At 40.0% G+C, this 20,932-nt stretch overlaps 1 protein-coding gene across 2 annotated transcripts in view; it reads left to right on the top strand.

The window, feature by feature from the left end:
- Positions 1 to 20,932, top strand: part of thsd7ba (thrombospondin, type I, domain containing 7Ba) — a 151,752-nt gene that overhangs the window by 75,739 nt on the left and 55,081 nt on the right. For both annotated transcript variants that reach the window (XM_030112054.1, XM_030112052.1), the window contains exons 8-12: positions 5,543 to 5,734; positions 8,742 to 8,973; positions 13,234 to 13,349; positions 15,005 to 15,137; positions 17,176 to 17,279. In XM_030112054.1, coding sequence (XP_029967914.1) covers positions 5,543 to 5,734; positions 8,742 to 8,973; positions 13,234 to 13,349; positions 15,005 to 15,137; positions 17,176 to 17,279 — 777 coding nt within the window. The remainder of the gene's footprint in view (positions 1 to 5,542; positions 5,735 to 8,741; positions 8,974 to 13,233; positions 13,350 to 15,004; positions 15,138 to 17,175; positions 17,280 to 20,932) is intronic.

Genomic DNA, 20,932 nt, shown 5'->3' with positions numbered 1-20,932 from the left:
GTGTCCACCCCTCAAATACAGTTTCACACATGCACATTCACACATCGCCAAATTATGACTATAGATGCATGATCAAAGTCAAAGTTTTCTGGGTTTTTTTTTTTTTTTTTTCGTTACTGTTTGCCCAAATTATATTTTATGCCTTTGTGATTTTTAAACAAAACTATCGTTGAATATTTACTCTTTTTCCCAATTTGTATTGAATGAGAAAATTTTCTGTGGTAATAAATGAGCCTGGAGCGTCCTTTGTTTTGTTCGAAATATTACACTTTTATTTTGTACTAAATGTAGAATCCAAGGTTTGAATTTTAATTAAAATTTCTTACTCAAAATGTGTTTGAAGCACTCAAAGACTTTTTGACCTGCTAGGATATGGGTTGGTGCTGATATCTGAAATTCCATTCCCCAACCAGTGAAAGCTTTTCTGAAAACCAAGCTTGTGGAACTTTTTTTTGTGCACTTTGTTGAGGAATTCATTTTTCTCAAGCCTAAAAACCGTACAAACGGCATTGTTTAGCAGGCACAATTGACCACGTTGGATAACCAGAGTGTGTTCACAGTGGGTGAAATATAATAACCAGTCATGATCCTGTTTCGTCTTTGAACTTTATGAATTAAAAATCATGGAGAATGACATGGAAATCCAGCTGCAGCTCATGTTTTTAAAAGGCGGCAGAAAATGGAAAAGCAGTTAGTCTCCTGCCATTTCTCTAAAAGAAACTGAAGTTTTAAATGCTCCCTCAACTTCAGATAAAAAAAAAAAAACAAAAAAAAAAAACTTTGTACTTTGCTGTTTAGCATATTTTTATACATTGTCTTGCTGTATCTCATTGCCCATTTTCACATTACAGGTCTCATTTTGGAGCCTGTTGTTCTGAGTGTGGGCCGCTGAGGTGGACTGACAGGAATCCAGCTTCATTTTATGTTCACGCTGTTTAAAGCATGCACACTTGAAATAATTACCTGGGTGGGAGCCATGGTTAACCAAGACAATGAATTCCCACACAGCTTAAAATCTTACAGCCAATTCAAAACAATTATGTTAAATATCACTGCAATTTCTATTCATGTGCTGCAGCCTTTCAAGCTTGGCTTGGTTATGTACGTTTAAAGATACATGTTATGATTATGGAAAACATAGTCCTGCTCCCTCAGGGTTGTTCTTTTCTGCTTTTCTGCATACATGCCTTCAGTTCTCTTATAAACCTTTTACTATAGTTATTATCAATATTAACATTATTATTCAGAGCTGGTGAATTTTCCTCTTTATGGCCACTTTCACAATAATGAAAAGGATAATGCATCCCATAGAGTTGCCTGCGGGCCTTTCCCATTATTCCAAGCAGGCTATTGTCTCTTGTTGTATACACACCAGTTACTCTGATGGCTGGAGATCTACAATACTTTAACTTTATGGGCGAGAGGGTTTTCAGACTCCCCAAGGGAGTCTTTCACATCTGTCTGATGAGGCGATACCATGGTTTGCTCTCTGTAGGTTTACTGCCTCCCTCTGCATCAAGGGTATTTGCTCTGAAAGGGAGAGGGAAAAAAAAAGACAAATTGATGACAAATCTGCCCCGGGGTTGTTATTGTTAAACCATATTCCATGATGTAGTGGCAGAGTTCAACCAAGTTAATGATACTGCTGAGTGTGAGTGTGTATCCAAAAACGATGCCTCAGCTGCTGCTGGCTTTGTTTTGACATCAGGATGGCATTCCTGTTCCTGAAATTGATTTTTCTCACTTTATTTCTCTCTCTGACCTCAGAGAAAATTTTGGCAAACCCTCGGCGTTGCAAAACTACGGAGCCCCAAAGTGGCCATAGTGAGAGAGAGAGAGAGAGAGCGAGAGAGAGAGAGAGTGACAAAGAAAGAACAAAGGTGTGGCATCGAAATGTTAACTTGTTCCCACTTGTTAATATCTCGTGGCCACAAATTAAATAGTCTCGTTATTAACAGTAGCGACTTCTCTCATTCCCATGTGCTATATTTTCACCAATGTCACCTCCCAGAGTCATTCTTTGCAGCTGGACCTTTGCACCCATCGTGATGTGATGCATCCATCACACATATGGACAGTGTTTGGTTGAATTTTACTTTAACCTTGGAATGAGTTACAAGGACATGTTGAGTAAGCTTGCACTGCACAGTGTTATTTGCCAGTAAAGGGCCGTGAACTGGGATTCACAGATTCTATTCAACAGTTAAGGAAAGTTAAGAGAAAAATAATTCCACATATGGACCGTTTGTCCATTTTCTGTACTACACAGGCATGTAGCCAGTGTCACATTGTCGAGGGAACAGAGACTTGTAGTGGGCCCTTATAGCCTGTTGGCTACTTCACTTAACAGTTCACATTATGGATATGATCTGGATCGGAGCTGTATTTGGTCGCTGCCAAAAAGGGACTCAATGAACAGCTTTAGCTTGAAAAAATGAAAAGACAGTCTCACACTTCAAACCTTGAAAATATGAAATAAAACCATAGATCAACAAATGGACCCAATTTGCTTTGTAAACTACCAGATATTACGTGAACCAAAGTAAATCCAATATTATACACTGCACAGTGACAGCCTGTAATGACACGGCTGATCAATTAGTAACGTTAATAATGGGAAACAGAGACAGAAGGGCAAAACAGAGAGAGTGTGGATTATAAATAGTTGTGCAGCACAGTTTGTGCTATTTCAGCACCACGGACAGCGCCATGGATTTATCACTGAACAGCAACCTACTCATAATCCAGAGTCGAAAAACGATGAACTTTACCAATAATTTGCTCAAATCTGGGTCAGAAAAAGGTTAAAAAGCAATGCAGACTAAACCAACAGGGTGGGAAAGGAAGGACAGAGGATCAATGACATTCAGCGATGATGGATGCCGCACAGTCTTAATAGCCTGCATCATCACGTCACACATGATCAACCCAGAAAGGACAACAAACAAGTGCACAAGCAATATGTGTGGCCTGTTGTTAATGCAATAACCAAGCAGAAATGGCAGTCTACAACGCAGACAGCAATGAAAACAACGCTATTAAAAAATAAAAGGCCAGACATGTGTGTGATCACAAATACTGAATATGGAACAACTGGGGAGTTTTACTCCGATCCAAAAAAAAAAAAAAAAAGTCAACTAAGATGTACCCAGTCCACAAAAAAAATCCTCTGCAGTCAACATGAAATTTCCAGAGTCCAAAATGTCCAATATCAAAACAACTCCAACAGTTTGAACATGCCACTCTCCAACACATTTCCGGACTTTATACGGAAATGTGGCCTCATGTCTTATAGCACCATCTTCCTCTCCTTCATCCACATAGAACATTGAGTCACCTTGTTCTTATTAATGTCCCTCTCTATGTGTTATTTGCACTTTTGACTGGTAAATGTTAAATACGATACAATGTACTGATGTTGGGAAATGCCCTTTCCAAATTATTGCAGATGATGAATGGCAGAACAGCTTCTGTGGTGTTGCACTTTACTTTGTGGTTTACTACACATGGAAAGAAAGAAAGAAATTCATCCAAGACCCGCTCAGCTGTGGACACGTCTCCATCGGAAAAATTGTCTCAATCTTGGATACCTTCAGCTGCACCATCTGTGGAAGAGTTTCGCACTGGTACTTAATAATACAGTACAAGTATGAACACACTGTGAAGTGATTAACATCATGAAATTAATATGGCGTGCTTTAGTTATTGAAGTGGTTTTGCACTTATTGTTGTACAAAACCTTTTCCCCATGCCACTCATACATCGACACATTAGGCGGAGTGTTTGTAGCTGAAAATATGATAAACCAAGATGTGCTTGCCATTATGTACAGCTAACTGATGAACTGATGACCCACAACATGCTAACAGTTCAGCAATGTGTCACAGCAACACAATAATAAGAAAACAGAACTAGAAGTAGAAATAATCCACAAGTGTTTTTTTCCAAGTAACTATTAAACTTTCCTCAAATACTGAATTTGATATCATTTCATTAGTTTGTGCAACACTATTAAAAACCAAAACCACTGTTAATTAAAGGTACAATAAGTTCGAAATTTACTATAAAATTAGTAAAAATCATTCCCATTTTTCACCTGTCATTGAAGAAACATTCCCTTTGAACAACCTGTCGTCTCCATCAGTACATGTCTTGGTCAATTTTTTTTCTTTCAAAATGAGAGTTAAAGGACGGAACAACTTCGGTGGGCAGCGCTAGACAACACACCTGAACTGTTAAAACTCATTTAGTACCTCAACAAACTCTAAACTCAGCCCCTTTCACACTGTCCAAAAAAACCTGTTTAAACCCGCTAATAATCGGCTCCTCATGGCAGTGTGAAAGGGTTTAATCGGTATTTAGATCTGGGTCGTTCAACCCTGCAATCGACCCGGGAATTTACCGGGTCGCTGCTGCCGGCTTTTAGTGGGAGGGATACATCCGGGAACTTACATGATGACGTTGACGCAGCGCGGCTACGCTAGCACGCAGCGTGAGATATCCTTCGACAAGGTGACCCAGCGTTGGCAAGATAGCGAGACCAGAGAGCTTCTCTTGATCCGTGGGGAAGAGAAGATTTGTCTACAGGTAACGGGGACTGTTTTCCGCTGCATTGTTTACTTTCGTTTTGCGCCGTCGTGCTGATGATGTCATCAACGTGGGACACCATTAGCGCGGGAAAACGCAGCGACGCGGCTCGCCAGCAGGCAGCTAGACCCGCGTCTGCAGGCAGTGGGAAAGGAATCTTAAGCCGATAGTTAGCGGGTCAAAAACACGGGGCGACCCGCTAGTTGCAGTGGGAAAGGGGTTATGTCTCTCAAACTGGCAACCCGCGCAACCCTCTCTTTGGGGGGGGGGGGGGTACCTTATGTGATGTAATATTTTATTACTTATTGCACCTCTCAGCATGGTGATGTCATTAGTCTGAAATAACCAAGCAAGTACAGGTGTGCTGTTATTAAGCATCTCTAATCTCATGTGCCTTCCATTGTATGTGCTGATATGATCTGGGAGAGTATCACTTTGCAGAATTTACATTCTCCTGGATGCCGTTTTGCAGATGAACTGTTAGCCAAAGCTTGCGACAGAAGATTTGGCCGACTTCTCCTTCCAGACGGTCACAGCTTCTTCACCATCTCCCACATGCACTTTTCTTGGAGCACTCATGATCCGTGAAAGGTCGACAACTGTCAGCAGTGACAATATTTTTAATTAGGAGTGAGTCACGAATTGATTGTATTTTGAAGATGACATGCAAGAGGCCATTTAGAGCCACGTCCAGGTAAGAATTACTGAGGAATTGGATTAATAACTCTGGTTAGGTTGTCTTCCAGAGACTGTGGGGAAAAAAAAAAAACAAAAACTGGAGTGTCAGAAAAACCTGGAGATTTTATGTATGAACTGTCCTAATATAAAAACCCAGAGCCACATGACCACGACCCTCTCAGTGTCTTCAGTTCTTACAGAAACCATGCTGTCTGATTCTGATTGCAGTCTGCTCAACTGATGTTTCCATTTCTGTCTTTTATCTTCCTTTCTTCAGGGGAAAAAATATCTGACGTGTACTGTGCGGATGACCCTCCTCCCACAGTGGAGGCCTGCGAGGTGGCGTGCTCTGCAGACTGTGTGGTTGGCCCCTGGTCCTCCTGGTCACCCTGCTCACACAGCTGTGCCACGAAGACTGCGGAGGGCAGACAGAGCCGCACTCGCACTGTGCTGGCTATCCCTGGAAAAGGTAACTCAACATCTCACTCTGATTTCACCTCCCTCTGATGACAGTGACTCTTCATTTCAGTATGAATTCACACTGCGATGATTTTACCTGTTATAGAATTAGAGTCGATTTGGTCATTGTTCATATCTGAAGACTCTCTCTGTTGTAAAATCAGATGATTCTAATTATTGAAAAGTTAATTGTTTTCTCAGTTTTTCCTAAATTCATGAAGTAAAATGACTGGAGGACTTTAATACTTTCAAGACATAGAGCTTAATAAATGATGAGAAATAAATATTATTTTCCTGTTTTCCAATGTTATACATAATAAATAACTTGAAGTCTCTTGAAAGATATCCACATTATATTAAAATTTTAGACCCAAAATGACGTGAAGCTGGCACTGATTTAAATCATGTTCATAACATATTGTAATTGTGCTTTAAAATATGTGCCTGCCACTATTTATGAAGTGGAGTGCAACTTTGACTGTGTAGTAGACGGTATAACAGCACTAATTGTTTGTGACTTCATTAAAGAGCTTGAGTAAAGATATTACTGTGTTTTATGAATAGAGTGCCTCGTGTTTATTGGTTATATCCTCCCTGTTAACTGTAATCAAACTCAGCAAATCCAAGGCTAAATTGCAACTTGGAAAACAAAAAACAAAAATTGATTGAGCCAGAGGTTGTTTTTTTTTTTTTTTTTTTTTTTTTTTTCTTGGAGTGTTTTCACCAGCGGTGTGGCTCTGCTTTGGCTGTTATTTCTCCAGATTTTAGAGTCTTTTTTAGACATTTTTCATGTCAAAAAAAAAACATTGAGTGTTGGAGCTGACCATCTATTATCAGAGACTACTTTTCTGGCTAGCGTTTCTTGCCATACTCCATGTGTTGTGTTTTCAAGTCTGACAGCAGAGCCTTGGCAGCGAGCTTTCCGCCCATTAATCCCTGTAACTAAACGCATATCTGCAATAACAGCTGATGAAAGAATCTCACAGCTTACGCCAGGTTCCAAACTGTTGTTTATTACCATGTTGTTGGCTATCTGCTAGTTGGCAGGGATGCTGTGTGTGTGTGTGTGTGTGTGTGTGTGTGTGTGTGTGTGTGTGTGTGTGTGTGTGTGTGTGTGTGTGTGTGTGTGTGTGTGTGTGTGTGTGTGTGTGTGTGTGTGTGTGTGTGTGTGTGTGTGTGTGTGTGTGTGTGTGTGTGTGTGTGTGTGTGTGGAAAGTGCAGGTGTTTATTTGTTTGTGGTTCCGTGGCAGACTCATGCATGCCATCTGATGGGTCACCGCAGACTTATTTATTTTAGTTCACATTATGGTCACCAGAAAATCTGCATTCTTAATTGATCTGCAGCTGGAAAACCCAAATGTGTCAGGTTCTGAATTAAATATATGAACAAACACAAAAAAAAGTTATCATCCAAGGACAAGAAACCACATAGAATAAAAAATGGCAGAACTCTGCATAATGTACAACAGTACAGTGCAATAATAATAGTATGTACAATAATACTGCAATTACAATATGGGCACATGTATAAAATGTGACTGTCCAGTGAAAACACATGTATTATACACAGTGCCGTGGAGAGGGTAGAATCTGAGCACCAGACCAGCTCACAGCCTGGCCTCCATCCTGCATTCTGACACAGCAGACTGTTCATCTCCACAGAAAACCCGCCACTGGCCCGCCTGATTAGTTCATTGAGTCTGTTGGCGTCTGCTGCCCCAGCACACAACAACCAAAAAAAAAAAAAAAAGCTCTGGCTAGCACTAGCTCGTAAAACATCCTCAGCACGGTCTGGCAGTTGTTAAAAGCCCGGAGTCTCCTCTGAACATGGAGGCAGCTCAGGACATTTTTGTAGACAGCTTCAGTGTTTCTGTCCAAGTCCAGTTTATTGTCAGTGAACACTCCCAGTTCTTTGTCGTGTTCAACGTTGTCCACGCTGACATGACAGTCTCTTGACGGGAAACGGGCAGACTTGTGCCTGGGATTTCCTCACATTCGCAACAAACTCTTTCATGTTTCCCACCTGTTGTGGTTCATCGCCTCAGCTGCTCTTCGATTGATCTCAATTCAGAATGAACAAAGCTATCTCTCGATCGCTGTACCAGTTAGTTTTTCCTGCAAAACACATGAGGAAGTCTCGTCTTGCATGATCTGTTTTCATGTACATCTTTTTAAATTACTTTCCTCTCATTGATTTTTTTTTTCTTTTGCATAATTTAAATGAGACAAAGTAAATTTGATCAGAATTGTTGGAGCAATAAAAAGACACAGCATCCTTATTTCAAAGCAGAATCATTACAATTACACGGAGTGCAAAATGAGTGATCAGACAAACATAGGAAGATAACAGAGTGTGGAAAGAGTTATTTTCAAGTGGGTCCCCGTGGATTTCAACCTCATATTTAATCACAATTTGCAATTAACATGCATTCTGTAAGGAAATCTAATACATCAAACACAGCTCTCGTGTTGACATTTACAAAATAACAAAAAAATCTGGTGCTCTTTAATTAATATATCTCTGCACAGTAAAAATACCAATGCAAATTACTTCCCACTGGGTTGATTTTACGATGACTGGCTGGTCTTTAATGGTCCTTTATTGTGCGGTCTCCTCACACATGTGCAGAATAAATATCGGACTTCTGCGTGACTGTGAACAGCAAACTTGAAAAGGCTGTTTTGTTGTGTCGGTGGGTTGTCTTTGTACTCGCCCGGGCATACTGCTACTGTGACCTTTACTGTGACTTTGTAATTCACATTGCTACAAGTTGTAACTTGTAAAGTGTCTGCTCAGCTAACTTGAACAAACATTTGTTTTGCCACTCAGCAGGTAGCAGATTATATCGACGTTTAGGTTCCAGTGACTAAATACAGTTTGTATTTAGAGTGCAATGTGTTGTTTAATCATGTTGCCTTGAACTGATGCCACATTTATTCTGCTTATAGGCATAAAATAAATGTGTGCATGCATATAATTTGACATCTACTGGATATTTTTCTGTGTTGTCATCCAGAAGGGAAGGCTTGTCCAGCAGGTCCAGCCCTGGAGGAGTGGAGAGTCTGCAATGACCACCCCTGCATGGTGTTTCACTGGGAGGCATTGGCGTGGGGCCCCTGCATCGAGGACTCTTCTATGGATCTTAATGGGACCGGCTTCAAGAATGAAACCTCAGTCTGTTCTGTCGGACTTCAAATCCGCAAAGTCAGCTGCATCAAGATGAATTCTGGGCCCGTCATTAGTAAAAGGTTGGTGTTTCCCACAAGATTTATTTATTATTTTTTAATTTTTAGCAGTTCAAGCTCTGTTGCTATGTGTAATGTTTATCTTTTTGGGGCGTCAAACCATTGAGTGTGAGCATCACATTTGCACTCTGATGCTTGATGTTTGATCCAATAGGTTCATAAACACACATCTCGGAGGAACAGTGACGGTACTCTGTTTAGAAAACCTCTCATAGAAAGGGCTTTATCGAGAATATATCAGTACAGCAGGAAGCTCTGAAAAGGACAGATTGGTGGAATTTACTGAGCTGCAGAAAGTCACACCAGCTGGAACCAATTGAACATGGCCAACACCAAATCATCAATAGCCGAGGACGCATGAAGCTTCAAACGGGTGAACGTGTATCCACTTGTACTGTATCTCACATCATGTATCAGGTTTACATTTTAGTCTTTGCTGTCGCTACACATCCGTGCCTGCACCCTGTGGATGGTGTGAGTTTTACCTCTGTCCTCCCTCTGTGTGCTATTTTGTATGCTTTTTCTTCATGGGAAATCACATTTTGTTTTTCCACTGTTTGTCCACAAATGTTCTGAGATATATCATTATTTTTCATATTAGTTCTTCTTAAACCCAGCCACTGTATACTAACAACCATAATTTGTTTGCTCATATATAAATGGAACCTTTGCATCGGTGTGTTTTCTCTCCTCCTCATCTTGCAGTGCTGCTGTGCTTACTTTAAGATAGCAGAAAATGGGCCCTTAGAGAAACAAACGGTAAATTATGGAATAGGAGTAAGAGAGCCTTGTAAAATCAAAGAGAAGATGTGCTCATGCTTGTCCTGAAGAGGAAAAAAAATATGTTGAAGAGCAGAATCTCCATTTTCCAAAAACATCTCACTTGAAGATATGTGTCTGCTTCTAGTTACTACTGATGACCCAGAGGACTTAACACACGGTGAAATTACAGAATATCCCCAGAGTTTTATGTACCCAGCTCTGCTTTCATATTTGCCGTCTCTGCATTTAGTGTCTCGTCGTCTGGTTTGGCAAACTAGAGAGTCATTTCGCTTATGCTCCACCATTATCTCCTCCTCTTTCAGCAATACAATATCAAACAGTGCTAAGGGCTTTTGTGCTGTCATTGTAATGATGTTATAGCCCACACCAGGAAGACAGATTTATAAATAATACACAAAGTTTGCCCTTCTTTAGCTCAATATATTATTGACAGAACCATAAAATGGATTATGGGGAAATGTTTTTTCTTCATGGTCCCCCAACACAGAGGCTTTAATGAAAGCTGTCATTTCTGCTCCTGCAACAGATCTTGCCTGTACTCTATGCTTTGAATTCAATCGCTTCTTTGCTGACTGCCAAGTGTTCATTTATTGAAACAGCACCTAACTCGTAGTCATGCATGTCTGAATTCCTCACAGACGATTTTCGCTGTCAGTCGCATCTCAGTTAAAGTGTTTATCTTGCAGAGCTGTGTTTTAATGTGCCATTCAGTGGGTATTAAATTGCGTGCCTATAGAAAGGCAGAGATGTGGCATAACATTTCAGACTTCATGCAAAAATAACACACACATGCACCAGCATATTTGGTAGCTTTCAAAATAGGATGAAATGGAGACTTTCATAGATTTTACCTCTATTATCTGTAACTGCAACTAGAATGCAGAAATGCACCTAATACCTCTGGACTGCTCCTTACTGAGCAGCACATTCCTCTGAATACAATTGATGTTGTGCAGCTTGAGAAGGGTCACCTCAGTCAGCAAACATCTAAGCGTTTCATGCTGAGCAATAATCTTCGCAGTAAGCAGTGGCTCAACATAGAGGTTAGAAGGGCTGGCTCTCTGTCAATACACAGCCCTCAGGAAAACATTAGATTGATTTTCAGTTCCATTTCTGCTCCCCTTTGTGACTTGGATAAAACATTTATTAACATCCTTAAGCAGTGGTGCGATCAGTGTAGCCTGTAGTCACTTTTGCTGGATCAGTTTACCACTTAATGGATGGGTTTATTAATTAATGTAAATGATAACATCATCACTCAGGCTAAAACAGTGTAATTAAGGGATACGTACAATATTTAATATTTTGTTGATACAGAGTTTCCATCTACCCGTATTTTATGCTGCTTCATCCAACTTATCGTTGCACAGATTGGATCTGATCCCAGCAGACTGTGGGTGCATGCAGGGTGCACCTTGGACAGTTTCCCAATCCATCACAGTACACACACATACACACACACACACACACACACACACACACACACACACACACACACACACACACACACACACACACACACACACACACACACACACACACACACACACACACACACACACACACACACAATTTATAGCCCCAGCCTAATCTCACACATTTTAAGACTATGGGAGAAAAAAAATAGTACCTGGAAAAAACCCACCTATACAAAAGGGAAACATGCAAACTCCACCAAAAAAAAAAAAGGCCCTCAAAATTGAACCAGGGACGATCTTGCTGTGAGGCAAGAACGCTAAACACAAAACTATGAAGCGTTGATGTATGCTGTATTCAAATTTGTCGAAGAGTTGATTAAAGAAAAGAAGTTAATCGACTGTACATTAAATGTCAGCTATGATTCAAGTACATAAAGTTTATCATAGAAGATTCATCTCTTTGTGTAAATGGAGTTGTTGGCTAACGCGATGGCACCTTTTGAAACGATCACCATCGGTGTGCGCGAGACCTTGGATGTACCCGATCATGTCACAGCTGAACACTGCGGCCTTGACTGTGAGTCTAACCGCCTCATCCTGAGCGAAACACACAATATTTCCCCAGCTGCTCTGTTGCGTTGCCATGCCCTCTGGCATACATCACTGCAAAGAGGGAGAGAGAAGAGTGGGGATAAAGCTGGGGAAGGATGGGTTTTATGTATCTTGCCTCCTTATGCTTTGGCATACTTTGATCTGGTTCCTGCGCGTGCTGGCTTTCTGCAGTCAGTAGGATGTGGCGCCACGCTGGGTCTCCAGTGAGACCTGGATCTGGATTTTAGGGGGGGGGGGGAAGACAGTCACTATGAAATAAAAATTGGAAGTGTGTGTGTGTGTGTGTGTGTGTGTGTGTGTGTGTGTGTGTGTGTGTGTGTGTGTGTGTGTGTGTGTGTGTTTTTGTCAGACAGAGGGGGGTTAGCTGCTGGTTGATGAAGACATCAAAGCTTGTGACTGACTTGATTTTACATATGCACGTTAATCCGCGCCACTTCAAGGTTGCACAGCTCACGAAATAACCCACACAGCCAGGGGCCTGTTATAGATATGTTACCCGAGATATGTAGCGACCCTAAATAGGCAAGAAATTCCTGATTTTTATTTTATTTTATTCTTTTTTTGTTTCAAGAGTGGGATATTGTTCAAAGTCAGTGAAATGCCCTTTTAAGGCCTGTAATGTTGCCTTGGCGTTGCGTGGATGGTCTATTGGTAAACAGATTGCATATCCTCACTTTTCTCTGGTTTAATTAGCAGCTACATGTTGATTGATTTTTCTCCCAGAACGCTTCCTTTGGTGGCAACTAAAGAACCACTATGGCTGCTCTGTATATGTTTATAGGGAGATAAAATGCACCCACCTGGATGTTTAAATGGATCATAAATTTGTTCCCTCTGCTTGTAGGAAGCGTCCTGTACGACGGTCGGTATCGTCTGCCGCGTGGAGTAGATAGCGCAAAGCAAATTCACTCGCAATTTTGTTCTTTCACTGAAAACAGCTGCTAAGATAGTAGACTGGATATCTGAAAGGAGTTGGAATAAGTCTGAGAGGTACCTTTATGTCATTTCTGCTACAATCTCTCTCGCTCTTGTGCTTTGCTCTGTTATATAAAAAAAGGCAAGCAGAAGTGTGCAGCCTTAAGACAAACACGACTTCGATGTGAAAATGCATTAGAAGTCATAAAAAACCGTGACTTTGCTGGATGAATAAAAATAATACCACTGGATTTCGGTTATATTCACGGAGCATTACTTACACCGTGGGGACACAAGTGTGAATGTGTGAAAAAACTCTAAATTTCTGTATCTGTCCACCTTCTTCTCCATCGCATTCAGGCAGGAGATACATGTGATCAATCATGTTTTCTGTGGGGAGATGTGTGATGTCAAGGACAGGGCAGTAGTTTCATTGCACTGTCCTCTTACCAGAACGTTTATCATTCTTTGCCCGAGGGATGAAGAGAATTTAAGACCACATTTTTTTTTTTTTTTTTTTTTACTGTACGGTCAGGTGTTCGGATTCCTTCCGTCCAGAAACAGTGCGACCCTGTTTGCTGCCCTGCAGAAAGGACTGCATTGTGACACCCTTCAGTGAGTGGACAGCCTGCCCATCAACCTGCTTCCCAGGTACCTCGTCCCTTGAATTTCTATGAGCTTGTTCTAGAAGTCTGTGTCCAAAGCCTCCACAGCGGTCTGAAAAGTCAACGGAAATTTACACGTTTCATCAGATTTTCGAAAAGGTAGATTTTTGTCACTTAGTTATGTTAACACTGCATAAAAAGGAAGAACATTTGTTTTAGCGAATACCTTTCCTTTTACATGGTGCCATTTTGTAAGAAACATACATTTGTGGGACTCAAATCTGAGCTGAATTTGTAATTATGTCCAAGAAAATCTTGCCATCTAAAATATGCTTGAAATAAGTTAAATCTGCAAATAATTAAAATCTAAAAAGTCACAGGAAGGTGTGAAAGACCTGTTCAGAGCCATAGAATCCTGACACCCTTTCCTCATCGTAGTCATGTGAGGTTTACTCCAGTCTCTCTGAGCGCGCCGAGGCTTCTTCGGATAAGTGCGCAGTCGTGCAGCCCTGCCAGCCGACCTGACACGAGGAGAGCTATGAGCTGCCCCCCAGGAGGTGGCAGCATTAATTTGTAATTACTTTGTAGTCGAATTTCAACCACCTTCCTCCCTAATCTATACCACCATGGTCTCCGCCTCTTACACCACCCCCTCCCAGGCCACTGTCCCGTCCTCTGACTCCTTCACTGACACCTTGAAAAGTCAGAGGAAACAACACTTAGGAAAATGTTCATGTAGTCTGCTCTACTGCTCATCCCACAAATGCATGTTGTTGTTGTTGTTTTTTAATAAAAGTGGCACAATTTGAATACAAAAACAGGCTTTAATCTAAAATGTTTGGGCTGTTTGCATTAGTACAACTGATCACAACATGTTTTATTGACAATGATTGAACTCAAAGTACCGTTGAGTTGTGTAACACACTGATTTAGATGAGGTTTGCATTACAAATCAAAAGTTTAATCACAGCTCTGACTACATATTTAATTAGATGTTGTGACACAAGCATCAAATAACTTAAACACGAAGACATGAAGTGCTGTATTTTTGTAACAATGCCACAGGAAATCCTTCAGAAAAAATTGCGAGCTGTCACAGGAAAGTGCTCCCCTACAATGTGCGCAGTGTAGTCAATGATTACATTTAATTGTAAATGACAGAGTTAACTGTCCGTTACATTAAGCTGACACATCACCAGCAAAATGGATATTTAATGGGCTTCCATATGTGTACTGTAGTATCTTGGAAATCGAAAAGTATGTAATTGTTTTTAGAAGGATGGAGTCGGCATCTCATCTCTGTAAATATGATGTCGTCCACTGGGCCTGTTGATGATGTAATCACTGTCTTAATTGCGCCATTTTCAATGTTTAGTAATTAGTGTTGTGTAATGAGCCTTGGAGCACAAGCCAAATGGAGCCATTACAGTGTGGCGTGTCCGAAAACAGACTGCAGTAAAGTGGGCGACGGCCACAGCACACAAGGGCAGGCGGCTCGGGATTAGATCCACTTTGAGACCACTTGCTTTTTAGCTGCCTCTCAGATATTAAACCGCACCGGTGATATTGAGATTCAGAGTAGACAGCAGGCATTTTTAAGCAGGTATCATCTTATTTTTTTTTCTTTAAAATGTACATTTAGGCTCAACGTTTGCAAAAAGTCTGAGCTCTGTTGTGAAGATTGTGTTTCATTTTCTGCAGAAAACTCAACCGCCGCCACGCAGTCTCGGTACAGGATGGTCATTCAGAGGTCTGCTGATGGAGGTCAGGAGTGTCCCGACACGCTGTACGAAGAGCGGGAGTGTGAATCACACCGTGTATGTCCAGTGTATAGGTAAAAACACCATTTATAACCAGCCGACTCTTCACTCATACAAGGAAAGTTAATTTATTGAGCTTCATGCATTTGCCATACAGTGGAACGATTAGCTGTGTTGAATCCTGTGTCACAAGGTGCTTTCATGTTGTGAAAACTGTAGGTGTGCAATAGATAAAAATAACATAACAGAATGAAAACAATTAAACACCGGCACACATACTTAGATCTCTATCTCCTTGCATTTATACTGTTGTGTTAATTACAGTGATACACTCCTGATGTTAAACACAATTCAGTGTCTGCAAGCAAAGTGATGAATGCAAAAGACAAACTTAGCATGACAGTAAAAAACACACACTGGAAGCATATGTGGAAGTTTATCTAGAAGTTTTCCAGATGGCACCCTAAAGTGACACTCTTGTTTTGTCGTGTTCATTTAATTACAGCTGTTACTGTTTACTTTCCCCTTTTGATTAGCTGCTCATTGTATTATATATGATTGACATGACTTACATTAAAATACATATTACCGTATTGTAATTAGCTGTTAACTAAAGTCTGATGAAGCTGATTAAATTAGTATTTCATTATCCAGATAGAACAAAACAATATACTCCTAGTGGAATCTTGTTGTTGCTTACCAATAGCAATAATCAAACCACTAAATCAGAAGATGCAATAAGTGAATGACACGGCAGATAAAGAAGTGAGCTGAGGCAGCAGTTAAAGAACATTTTTACCTTCAAGCCTTTGTTAAACAGAAATCAGTCTCTGTTGCAGTTGTTTGTTTTTTTTTTTAAATAACTTGTACTCAATTTTATAGACAATCATTAAATGATCCTTTAAAGTTTCAAACTCATTCATGAAATTATGAAGTTCGACCTCTCCCATGACAGAAACCACTCGCTAAAGAAATAAATAAGTAAATTCCTCCAGCTCATGTGATTACAGCCGGGCGTGATTTGCCATGAAGGGATAAGGTTGATTTAACTCCCTCTGGCCTATGTGTCCAAACCTCTGCTGAATTATACTTGTCACCCAGTTATTGCAGTTCCTTCAGCAGCAGACTGGATCAAACACATCAAATAAATCCATTCAGATTCTAAGTATGACTGAGCTGCCAAAGCTCACATGTTCAGGATGAAACTTGTTCAAGTCTAAAGTAGCAACTTCTGGTTGACGACTGCACTCGCTGTGGTTTCACATCAAAATATGTTGTCGATATTGAACATATTATTTGCACCACATAGAGGTTATGACTCGGTTATATGCATATTTTCACACTGTTGCCTATTTTGCTGTTGTAATTGATATTTATCACTTTTACACCACCAGTGCTAGTGTTAGATATTACCACAGTGGAAAAAAGTATTTTTTTTTTCATTCTTAACAGTAAATAATCAATAATCCCTCTCATCTATGTCTCATGTTAGTTACAACTCTGTATGAAGTGATCATTTCAAAGACAGGCGCAATTGACTTCATTCTGTTTTTGTGATAATTGCAATGAAGAGACTGAAACATTGTCAGAAAAAAAGTGTCTGTCAGCCAGCAAGCTTTCAAAATTGCCGGTGTGGAACATCATCACCATAATAGTTTCAGACCTGTCAAAAAGTGTAAAAAAAAAAATAGTTTTGATGTATTTACTAGTGAATCTCTGTATTTGCTGTATGCAGATGTTGATGATAAAGCAGCAGAAACTGTTTCATCTTACACTTCCGTCCTGAAAAAAACAGCAGTATGTCACAGCCGCCGTCTTAAAACCATATTCAAAGCAGCACGAGAGCAAAATACAGTGAATTATTTGAGCTTCCAACCGTGTTTTCTCCGAGTACAAACACAGTTGGCAATGTGACTCACACAACTTTCACAAATTCAATAGCACATTTCTTTACCTTCATTTCTGCTGCAGTATTATTTCCAGAAAGCTACATCTACTCCTACTTTTATACGCACTGCATTGTTGGTCACATATTTTTTTTTCCTTGTGTATGAAACAGCAATTCAATACATTTTCATCTTATTGCCTTTCTGCTGTGGCCTCTGGGTGTAGGTGGAGGACACACAAGTGGCACACTTGTACCCTGGTTCCCGATTCTGTGCGCCGGGGATTATCTGGGCCGGCGGAGGCATGTGGAAATGGTTTGGAAACAAGAGGCAAGTATTATCCCTGACCTTTTCTGTTCCCAACACTTTCTATCCTCCAGAGAGCTGCAGCTATAGCGCCTCTTATAAGCTGTGCTCCTCCGTCTATTTACTGTCCTTATTTAATGAGACCTAATCGGCCCTTCAGAACCGCTCCCCTAACAAGCAAGTGATTGAAACATTAAAGAAGGAGGCAATTTGTTGAGCGAATGTAATGAGATGAACCTTTCTGTCTGCTGTCCTGATGATCTCATCACGGCGCCGTTTATTTTGATAATGTTTGCATCAAGTCAGATGGCCACTGGCACATCTTGGCAGGGAGGTAAAGAAGCAATCGGGATTTCTGTGGATTTCACAATACAGTACAAAAACACACAGAGACTGACTTAACATTACAGTGCATTTTCTGTATTTCAATTCCTATTGTTATGGCTGTTTAGTCTATACTGGATCTACTTTTTCAGCTTTTCCACTAAAGAAATTTAAATGTTCCTTGATGGCTGCATCGGTTTTGAATTCATTCCCACAGAATGCTGAAGTACCTTTGATGCATTCATCACCAGCATTACATTAGTGGCAAGGCAGACGGCCAGAATGAGCCAGACGGAAATCTGAGCCACACACTGTGAACAAAGCATGCTAGTTCTCCTATGTTAGTTCTCTCATTATTACATAACATGAATGTGCATCTTGTGTTGCATGTTCGCTTCCTGGAAGATGCCAATAAATATACTAAGAGGTAAAGTGCATCTGTTGAAATTAACAATTCATTAATAATGCTTTCAAGAAACCTGTTTATCATTGTTTTTTTCCTCATTTTTTTTTTAGGTTTTTATTCATTTTTGTTATTATGCAGTGTGTCTTCTCCACACAGAATATTTTCAAAGAGATGGGTTGTACGTTATGTGCTTTGTCATATTTATCGACAGTTACTGGAACAGTGTTTGTAATGCTGATTGGAAATATATTTAGCATGGGAGATGTAGTAATGATGCACCGTAATTGATCTGGCTCGAGGTTCCAGCCAAAAAACAACAACAAAAATTGCATTTGCGAGTTAATCGTATAACATTATGGTATTGATAATCTCGTACAGATATCATAATTTGTCCTTTTTTATACTTCCACAGCGTGTGATTACCTCCTCCTAATTTATTGTCCCGACTGCCATCGGCCCAAATCGTTAAAAAGCCAGAGTGTTAATTGGATCATTTTGCACTCATTTATGGGCGCGCTAACATCCCAATAAATCCTTGAAAGTGGCTGTTCTATCTAATTCACTTATGCGATCTCCAAGTGAAGTTCTGGAGCTCGCTGTGCTGCCTTGAGAACTTTTTCGGCATTTGTGCTTCCCAGCATTGCTCACTTCTCCTCTGCAGTATAATTATGACTGACATTTCTCAAGTGAATTTCTATGACTTTTCAATACAGATGGAGAGCGTGTTTGTAGTGTTCCCAGGTTAAGAGCACGCCTCATTGACCTTTTAGAGCTTCTTATTTGAATATGATTAGAAAATGGCTAAGCTAAATACCTGTGACATTTCGAGGAGTGTAGTACAGTGTGAGTGTGGAATTTGTGACAGATACACACAGAATTTAAATGCAGATTTTGAACAAAGAATTCAGAGTTTACTTCCACTTAGTTGATGGCGGAACCTTTTTCATTCAGAGGACACATAAATGTCAGACAGGGACATCATTAAGACACAATAATTGGGATTAGGGCCACAGTAAGGGCATAGAAACAATGGACAGGGGCATATTAAGATTTGAGGACACAAAGGTAACTCAAGGATTCTTGATGTAATTTATTCAAGGACCTTTAAACAACCTAAGTACAGTTTTAAAAAAAACTAACTTTGGCAATATTCACATGAGTTCTGTGTGTTTCTCTTTTTTTTGTTTTGTATTTGTCAAACAGGAGAGACTTTATTCTTTCGCTTTGCTTGTTTTTGTAATATTAATGCCTGGTTGGTACAACATAGATAAACTTATCAAGCTGAAATTCTGTTTATTATGCTATTTGAATCGACAAATAATTCATTTTAATCAACTGAGCTGAAGTTTTTAGATATCATGTTAATTAGTTCATGTGAATGAAAATACTTTTTAATGTAGGTAGAGGAGAAATGATGCTTATTCTAGAACAGCTACAGACAGTACACTATAGTACTATAGTACATTACAGTACATTATAAAATATGTATTTGAAATAGGCTCTACCTTTGCAACACACACACATTTTCAGCCTGCAAGCCTGGAATTATGAACGCATGTGTCTGTTGTTACCGCCCAGAGGGATTCGAAAGTATTATATTTGACCTCATTGTGAGTTAAAGCAAACAAAAACTGTTTTGAATAGTCGCATTTCACTCTTCGTGTTTGAGATCAGACGGCGTTTTCTGTAAATATTGCATCAATAACAACTCAATCACAGGAGACACGAAATTAGTTTCAATCAAGTTCTGAAAGCATCCACATCAAAGAAGTCTAACAGACAGAGACAGAAAAATATAAAATTACACAAATATCTTCCGTCTTTCTCATCTAACATGTTTGTGTGTGTGACATTTGATTTTATTTTTTGTTTTGTTTCGGATAAATATACCCCATAGGATGACTATTCAGCAGACTGGCTGTGTTCACATCTTGTGGATTGTGTAAGATGATACCCCTGACATCTCACACACTCTTTTTCTCTTCAGACGTTCGGCTTGTTTCAGCTTACAGCAGGCTAAATCGTGCGTCTCTCTCTTTGGAATGTTCAATGACTTAAGCAGCATTTTACAATAATAATGATTGAAGACGACTTGAAAACCATTGAAATGGTTCAGGAGCTGACAACTCTTGTCCAATGTTTCCAGAAGGTGTCGTGAAATCTTTAATTGATTTCCGAGTCGTAATCGATGTTCATACAGATGTGTTGCATGTGAGCTTTTCTCAGCGACAGCAAAGTGCATCCTGCAGCCAGTCACACTGCTCTAATTTAAAATTGTTTGCAGCAGTAAAACTCTGCAGGAGTAAAATAGACCTGAGAGATAAATGACTGAGAAGCCACAGGGTCTCGCCTCATCAGACCTGCTTCATCAGCACACTCTGTCTTCGCTTTGATTAGACAGGAAAATTGCAATACAGTGAAGCGGCATGACAGTGATGAACAATGGTCATTTATTGATGGCTATCAAAATCTGTTGCAGTGGGTTAATATTCCATTAGTTTCCAATAAAATGGCCATCATATCGTAGAATCTCTTTAACTGGTTGCGTGTAGCAAATTAACCTCTTGCTGGCCTGCGAGTGATTATGAGATATTGACTAAAGGATTTCTTATTATCAGTATGAGATTGATGTAAACCAAAAACATTGAGAAATACCTCAAAGTGGTATACTGATAACCTCCTTCTTGTCTTTGTCTCTTTGACTGTGTTAATCCTTTTAATTATGTGGAGCTGTTGTTATACTGTGGCTCTGTGCTTTAGGATGTGAAGATGTTTTTGGTCTTTTGATCACTCAGACGACACAGGGCAGGTTGACCTCCTGAGTTGCGATTTTACCGGCTCAAAGTTGCTGATTAGTTATTGTCTTTTAATTTGCATGTTTGCTTTGACTTTGTAAGCCTGCATAATTAAGATGCCTCCGGATGATTGCTTAACATATTTGCCTCGT

The sequence above is a fragment of the Salarias fasciatus genome, chromosome 16 (genome assembly GCF_902148845.1).
Source record: "Salarias fasciatus chromosome 16, fSalaFa1.1, whole genome shotgun sequence".
NCBI classification, from domain to species: Eukaryota; Metazoa; Chordata; class Actinopteri; order Blenniiformes; family Blenniidae; genus Salarias; species Salarias fasciatus.
The sequence above is the reverse complement of the archived record's forward strand: the minus strand, read 5'-3'. Positions and strand labels throughout refer to the sequence as shown.